Source organism: Morone saxatilis, unplaced genomic scaffold (assembly GCF_004916995.1).
Source record: "Morone saxatilis isolate NCDOM2014 unplaced genomic scaffold, NCSU_SB_2.0 Contig14, whole genome shotgun sequence".
Classification (NCBI taxonomy): Eukaryota; Metazoa; Chordata; class Actinopteri; family Moronidae; genus Morone; species Morone saxatilis.
The window spans coordinates 21,887,979-21,896,464 of NW_023339696.1; the positions used below are offsets into that span (position 1 = coordinate 21,887,979).

An 8,486-nucleotide genomic window follows, 5' to 3' on the forward strand; every position below is an offset into this window, starting at 1 on the left:
ATTAAAAAGAGTAAAATAATGACTTTAAGAAAGTTTCTCATTATAAAGATATTTTACATCATATTGGCATTAATGAGCTTCCACAGGTTCAGATTTGGCCAGGTCCAGGTCCAGGTCCAGGTCCAGGTCCAGAGCTATGGAAGATAATTTCTGCCAATGTGACAGGACAAAAAAGACTTTCTCATTATAATCAAGTACAGAATCATTTTTGTCCCCTCACATTGGCAGAAATGAGCTTCCATACAGGAACCAGTGTAACTTCATTCATGAAAACTTTATTCAAACAAACAGATTTTATTTGGATTAAATACATTTTCCGTCTCTGTTTCTTCTTTTTCATCAAATTAAAGTAAATAAAGTTAATTTTAAATCGTCATATATTGTCCAGTTGTTTAATTTATTCTTCTGATTCTTCTTTCAAACAGAAAACACTGTTCAACCTCCTGAGTCCTTCCTCACCTGTATAGCCCTTCCTCACCTGTACAGTCCTTCCTCACCTGTACAGTCACATTTTGTTCATTTTATCTTTAAACTCGATGAAAACTGTAATGAAGCTTCCTGATAATTTTCCTGCAGTTTCTGAATCTCCTCAGTTTGTTAAACAGTAAAGCAGAACTTTAAAGAGACGTTTAATTGATCTTGAAAACACATTAAACATTTAATAAATGAAAACTGATAAATGTGTTTAACAGGTAATTATTTTTATTTCAGTAAAACAATGAACACATTATAAATTCTTTATAAATAAACGTTTGAGTCTGCGAATTAACTGAAGACAATTTATGAAATTTCAAATCCATATTTTGTCAAAATTATCAACATTTAATTGAGAATCATTTAATTAACAAACTATTTATTTCAGACGCTGCTCTTCTCTTCTCGTCCACCAGGGGTCCTCGTCGTGATCCTGAAACCCTGAAACAGTAAAATCGACTTTTGTTGTCTTTTTAAAAACAGAATAAGTGTATCTATAGTGGTTTCTGATCTGGACCTGGTCCAATGTGGTCCTGATGATAATAAGTACAATAAAGTTTGAAAGATGGTTGAGAGTAAAATCTTTTGTGTCCCTGATGATACCTGATGATTAAGACTTTTTATTTATAGAATAAATAATAAATGTTAAAATGAGAAACATTATTAATGGAAGATTTAGAGGAATTATTTGGCTGCATTCACACTTCAGGTAAAACTGACGTCTTATTTACACTCATTAGGATGTTTTTCGAGCGTTTCACAGCCACCGTAGATCCTCCTTTCATTCTTTTATTCAGACTTAATGTTTGATTATTGTGCTTTAGTTTCACTAACCCTCATACAGTAATATATATAGATTATTAATATTATAACACAGAATAAAACCACTGTAACATACAATCACTGCTGCAGTTATATTGTGTTTGTGATGGATGAACAATAAAATCAGACAGTAAATGAGACTCTTCAGACTCGGCTGGTAGTTGTGAACATTTATTGGTTTTGTTTTAATTTTAACACTAAAAAGTACCCGGTCTCAAAGACTAAAACAGGTAATAAAAAACAAAAAGAAACACCATCACCATCGCCTTCATCAGCACATATCGTATCATCATGGCAGACAGCTGTCACTGTAAACGACATTCAGACGGTGCTGCTGTGATCAACACGGGGCACGAAACAGCCACACAGTGAATCTACTCACTGCTTCAGATGTTGGCAATAATTCACTCAGAACGGACGTTGGTCACAAATCGATTCTGACCGACGGCGAGAAGGTCCCGACTCTCGGCGTCGCTTCTTTAAAACTGTCATTATTAAAACAGGAAACTCTTTTAGATTTGGTTTTAATTAGATTGCTGAATTACAAAAAAAGGGCACATTGTTATCAAAAGTATTGCATCAAATCCAAACACTGAGACGAACTTTCTTTGACAAAAACAAGAGCGAGTCCGTCCGTTGAGCTCAAAACAGGAAGTGGAAACAGATTTAAAACCAAATAAAAACTGTCCAGGATGCACTTTTAGTTTCCCTGCGTCCTTACAAACATACATTCTGCTTACAGACAATGAAACATCCCTTTCATCCCCTCAGGCCCAACAATACGAGGCCCTCGGGTCGTTCCCTGAGGAACCCCGCCTGGAGCTTCACAAACTCCAGCTTTACTCATACAAACCGACCCTGAAGGGTTTCCCAGAGGAACCCTTCAGGGTCGTTCTCGTCACAGGTCAATCTCCTTCTGGGCTCAGAGCGAAACTTTTAACGCCAAAACCTTTTAGCTTCGACTGCAGAGTTCGTTCCCTTTCTTTCGCTCTTTTCACTCCTTCGGTTCAACAACCGGGCTGAACTGAAATAACAGTCTCTTCTCTCCACATGGGAAAAACACAACCACTTTTCAGAAAACCACCAAACAAACAATAAAATAACAACAGGAGTCAAGATGTTTTCTCTGATATGTACACATGAATGCGTCTCAGTGCTCCAATAAAATCTTGTCTGCTGCGTTAGGAACCGACGCCTCGAACCTCGTCCTTCAATAACAACGTTAGGACAGAAATGTATCTGGTGGGAAATATTATTATTATTATTACTTTATAATAATAATAAAAATAATTAATCTCATGATTTTAGCGTTTAAATACAAATTCTCATAATCACAAGATCTGAATCACATAATTAAAACTTAATATATCACATTAAAAAAATTTTTTATATCCGTATTCTATAATTATGACTTTATATCTCTTAAATGACAAGAAAAAAACTAATAATTCTGAGATAAAGTTGTAATTATGAGATCTTCTACTGATTATTAGATATTAGGTGTTAATTACGAGAAAACACGTCTTCTCCAGGCTTCCTTACGATCGTGTAATTACAATATTGCTTTTACAAAAATAATTTCTCATTATGTCTTTAGCGTCACTTTAGATCACATAATTATGTTAAGTTTTAAAAAATATGAGAAAATATTTGTGAAGAGAAAATGTCTTTTCTCATATGAGATCAAATGTATTAAACATATTAAAATTATTATTGTCAGTTATGAGAAAATGTATTCATATCACATAATTTAATATTTCTTAAATGACAAGAAACAATCTCAGAAAAATCTCATAATTACAATAAAAATGTTTAATTATGAGATTTTCTCTCGTAATTATATTAAATATATCAGAATCAACAGATCAGAAATCTTACATCTAGAAGCTCTTGGCAACCACGAGATCGTCGAGTAATTATAAGAAGTTTTAATTACGAGAAAACCTATTTTTATGTTGACGACACAAAGAACTGATAATATATCAAAAATCATCCTATATGATGTCCTCTTGTGGCTTCCGTATACAATGGTTAAATAAATTTATATTGGTATTAATTTTTTATAAATTAGAAACAACATTTAGTTAATCTTTAAGAACCGAGTGTTTCTGACAGAATTTTGAAAGTGTTTGGTTTGATTTTAGTCTCAAGAACAAATTTCTCGTCATAATTTTCCCTTTTTGATGTTTTTTCGTCGACCAGAAACGTTTCTTTCCTTTATGACTTGGTAAAGAAGAGCAGGAGGAGCATCGAGTAGTTAACTGCTGTCAGGACAAAACCCATATTCACCTTTCAGCTAATGTTAGCCATTAGCATTCTATCATCAGCCAGCTGTTTACAGTTCAGTATGGAAGCCCAAAAGAGTAAGATTACTCATGAAAAGTGAAAGTTAAAAATATAAGATTGTAAGACAAAATTTGAGTTTGTATCTTAATTATTGCTTCCTGTTAAAGTTTGGCTCAAACTTCCACATTATTTTCTAACGTGAGCACTTTTACTTTATTCCTAACTTTTTCCATCAGTTTTCCTTGTCTGGGCATGTCTGAGCTTCCATATTTCAAGGCATAATGGACTGACCAAACATCCCAAAAGTCCAAAGAGTTTTTTTATTGTTCCTAATTTTTTTGTCAGTTTTCCTTGTCTTGGCATGTCTGGGCTTCCATACTCATGTGAAAAATTGTTATTTAAGACGATATTTTTTATTTACAAAATATATAATCTTAAAGGAATCCATCTTTAAACCTGAGAAGTTTGTTTGTGCGTTTGCAGTTCTGTGTTATTTTAACCCGACAGCGTTTATATATAAAAAAAAAAAAAACACTGAGACGCATCCAAAATGAAACAAATACAAAAATACACATAAATGTAGTCAAATATCAACGCTGAACGTCTAACTGAGGTAATGAGGTCTGTGTGGAAACAGGAACAAAATAAAACACTTGAAATGTTTTAAATGAGGTATGTGAACACATATGGAGGCTGAAAGTGCAACGAATAAACGAAGCGTTCGCAGAAAAGTGGTTGAGTAATTCAGATGTTAGCAGACAACAAGCTCGAGTTCTTAAAGCAGCATTCAGAGGCAAAGACAGGAAATTAAACAGCAAGTTAATCGTCAATATTATCAAATTAAAGTAGATTTTACCCCGAGGACACTATACCCATTTCTGCCAGACTGACGGGGGGGCGGGTCTGTAAATATTATAATGAGAAACTTTACAGAATCCTTTTTTTGTTTTTGTTTTTTGTTTTTAAATCACTTTGGCAGAAATGGGCTTCCATAGATTCATTATCCATCAAATCAAGATTTTACTTCCTGTTTTTGTTACATCTTTTTTTTTTTTTTTTACAATTCTACATTTGAATCAAACTCCGGCTGCTCAGCCAGAGTTTTTGGCTTCATATTTGCTTAAAATCTTTTGTTCAAATAAAAAAAAAGGAAAAAAAAAGAGAAATCGCACATTTACAAAGCGTAAAAATGATGGAAACGGCTGATTGTTCGCGCTGAAGCATCGCGGAGCAGAAAAACAACATCGATACATCAAAGTTCATCAGGATACGTCACCGATATATTTTTATCTGATCCTTCGGGTCCGTCCATCCCTCCGTCTCATCCTGATATACGAATGCTACAGAAGATAAAGCCGGTGAGTACAGAGTACCACTGAGGCTCTTATTACAAACAGATGAAAAGGTAGGAATGATTAAAATAAAAAAATACACTTAAAGTGAACAATCTGGTTGGAGTCGAGAGATAAACTCTTAAATTAAGCGAGTTAAAGAGAATTCTCACTGTGGACCACTGACACTGAACTTTATTCCATTAAATAAATTGAATGGATAAAAATATTATACAGAGTAAAAATGTAACCTCGACTGTCACCAGAAGCAGCCTTTAGTACGTTTCTAACTTGATTTAATATATTGTAAAAATAAAATGTATTTTGTAATTATGTGAGGAAGTTATGACTAATTTTATGTCCCTTAATATGAGAGTTTGTATGTTTATCATTACAGATTTTAAATGTATTTTGGCAGGATTAGGCCTCCATACATACAAGTCACCTTTTGGATTTGACTTTTGATTAAACTTCCTGTTTGTTCGAGCTTGTAATTGATCCTGCGTGAGGCGTTCAGGAACCTACATTTTTCCCTTGTTCCTTAAATAATCTCATATCTGGTTAGTATATGGAAGCTCATTCCTGCCACATGCAGTTAGGAATGATAAAAAAAAATTAAAATATGAATGAAATTTATGAAATAGGTTAAAATTAGTGTTATTTGTCCTGTAATTCAATTAAATTAATACAAATTTTACGTTTTTATTCCAAATATCCCGTAATCACTAAATCTGTATCTTATAATTCTAACAAAATAAAAGCTATTTTTTTACCTTCAGAATAAAATCAAACATTTTATTTTTGTGTTGCAATTTGTTTTACTTCACATTTCATCCGTCATTTCTTTTACTGGCAGAACAATAAAAATACTTACGGGACAATAATTAAATACTAAGTCAAAATGTCCACCAGGTATTATATAATTCTCATATTACTATTTCAAAAAATGTTATTAATATTGTTATTAATATGTCCATATCAACTTCATTATTTTTTGTCTTAAAATGTATTTTTATATTTTCTTTCCCTGGCAGTAATGGGCTTCCATACAGCTCAGACTAACTGACGTAAAGAAAAGAAATCGTTCAGCTAAAGAAAACATTTAAAAACATAAAATCACTTCCAGCTCAAACCGCGTGGTCTCGTTTGTTCGTCAGGAGGTATCTGTGTGTCGACATGAGGTTACTGAACCGAAGAATGAGGGAGGGATGAAGGAAGGAAGGAAGGAAGCAAGTGTAAGTAAAGAAATAAGGAATCAGGATTTAAAAACCTCTCTTTTCTCTCTCGTTTCGTCATCATCAGTTCTGCCCGAAAAGTCAAAATTGTACAACAAACGTAAAAAAAAAAAGGATCAAATTTCACATTCAAAGAGTTCAAACAATCGATGCCACTGATGAATTTTATCTTCCTCTTGTTGGTTTTTCCGGTTTACGAGTGAGCGACACAGAAGATCACCCCAAAAAAAATGCACCAAAAAAAACACTTTTAATTAAAAACAAACTGAGTCTGTTTGTGGAGAAAAACAATAAAAAACAAACCGGTAGAAAAAAGGTCACTTATGTTCAGTGTGACCGTCCACGCTGTACAAGGAAAACACCAGGAAACAGGAAGCCGGAGCTCCGACCGTCCCGCTGCTGAGGCGACGAGCTTATTGCGAAACAACAGATTCACCTGCAGGGACAGAAACTCACCTGCAGCAGCTGGAGCTCACTTCCTGTTCACCTGGAGGTTCTTACATATATTACAGGAGCAGAAGAAGAGGACGTACAGCAGGAGGAGGAGGTTTTTCCCTTCGTCGCTTCGTATGATCGATTTTATTCCCGCCGTCAGACTCGGATTGAAGTCTTTAGATCCAGATCTCAGACAGGTCATCTGGACCTCCGAATCCCTTTTTTAAATCCATTTAGTTGAAACATTTGTTTCATGAGTTTTAAGTCCCTGAAAACTAAAAATTTGATGCGTTTATTAAATATTCTCGACTAAATAATGGAAATTCAGGTCAAAAACATCCATAATTGTCTCCCGCCGCGGACCTGGCCGCTCAGAACCGGAGGAAACTGGTGTTCAGAACCGGCAGTCAGACCCGATCTGGTCCTGGTCGATAGTGAGCCACTGATTGGTTCTGACGAGGGATAGACCAACGCTATAGACTCTTTCTGCGTTTAATCGTTTTTAGCAACAAATTAAAGAAAGTTCTTATTTTCTCTTTCTGATGTTTCTATAAAATGAAATAATAATAATAGTAATAATAATAATAATAATAATAATAATAATAATAAATCGTATTAATGAATCAGGTTGTTTCATAGTTATGAGTCGTGATATGTTACATGCTAAGCTAATCAATGTAGAAAATACAACCACATTTTAAAGATTGTTAAAAGATAAAAGACACAAATATAAAGTCAAATCTTAAGTTAACTAACTAGTTATCTAGTTAGTTAACTCTTTAATCATCTTCATATCGTGGTTCACTTTCCAACAGAGATTAGCGTAGCTTAGCATATCTAAGTACAGGAAGGAGGAAGTTGACCAAGGATTGCTCAACTGTGATTGGACCACAGAGCAAAAGGGGGCGGGGCTTAATTATATCTTAATAAACATCTGAAGACGTCTTGTTGGACATTTTATAGATTATATAAATTCATTGATTATGAAAGTAATATTTAGTTGCAGTCAACTTCCTGTTGTATTTCAGAGTAAAAGCATGTCCACAGCCGGTCTACCCCCCCGCTGGTCTCGTCTGTTTGGTTTCTTCAGGTTTTTGTTTGAGTGGATCAGTAAGTCCAGTTTCAGGGCCTGGACTCGGATCCCTTTTGTGGTTTCTGGTCTCGGGTTTGAACCCGGTCTGGTTTTTGTTCAGCTTGTGTGGTTGATCCTGTTCGGGTTGCGGACCGGGTTCAGTGCTGGGTCCGGATGTGGCTGTGGAGGCGGGTCGCAGAGGAGAACCTCTTCCCACACTCCGAGCAGCGTAGAACTGTGGCGGCACCGCCCGGCGGAGTCAACGGGGACGCCGAGTCGGCGATGTGAGTCTGACGATGAGCCTTGAGGAGAGACATCCGACTGAACCTCCGACCGCACTCCTCGCACTCCGACCACACCCTCCGTCTCTTCTTCTGCAGAAACACACAGGAAACAGTCTTTTTTTTATTAATAAAATTAATAAAATAAATAAAATTAAATTAAAATGAATAAAAAGTCCTCCCTCACCTTCCTCCCTTTGTCCTCCCCTTCTTCCTCTTCTTCCTCCTCCTCTTCTTCGTCCTCCCTGGTCGTCAGGGGCAACGGGCAGGTGCGGCCGGGCGGCTCGATGCCGTCTCTGCGGTCGTCGGTCGCCAGAGCGGCCAGCGTTTCGTTGGCGGCAGCGTCCTCGTCCTCGTCCTCCAGCATCTGAGACGGAAGAGTCAGGAGACGATGAAGCATCGAGGCAGACGAGCGACGACCCGAAGACCCTGAAGACAGAGAGACGAAGAGATAATGATCCTGATCAGGAATCAATACTCTATTATTAAAGCATTAATCAACCTGATCAGTGATTCTGTAGTGGAGACTAAACGCTAACAATGATCCATA

At 36.0% G+C, this 8,486-nt stretch overlaps 1 protein-coding gene across 1 annotated transcript; it reads right to left on the reverse strand.

Moving 5' to 3' along the window:
• Positions 1-1,454: 1,454 nt before the first annotated feature.
• Positions 1,455-8,362, reverse strand: si:dkeyp-113d7.10 (zinc finger protein 771). Its single transcript, XM_035655331.1, has 2 exons — positions 8,124-8,362; positions 1,455-8,029 (listed from the first exon to the last, which is right to left on the reverse strand). Exons 1-2 carry the CDS (start codon positions 8,334-8,336, stop codon positions 7,814-7,816), a joined length of 429 nt encoding a protein of 142 aa, XP_035511224.1. The 5' UTR covers positions 8,337-8,362; the 3' UTR covers positions 1,455-7,813.
• Between the last annotated feature and the right edge of the window lie 124 nt (positions 8,363-8,486).

Excerpts from the sequence above, each read along its gene's own strand:
- si:dkeyp-113d7.10 (XM_035655331.1), bottom strand. The coding sequence starts at position 8,336 with ATGCTTCATCGTCTCCTGACTCTTCCGTCTCAGATGCTGGAGGACGAG. Across the intron at positions 8,030-8,123 it reads GGGAGGACAAAGGGAGGAAG|AAGAAGAGACGGAGGGTGTG; the intron begins GTGAGGGAGGAC and ends GTGTTTCTGCAG.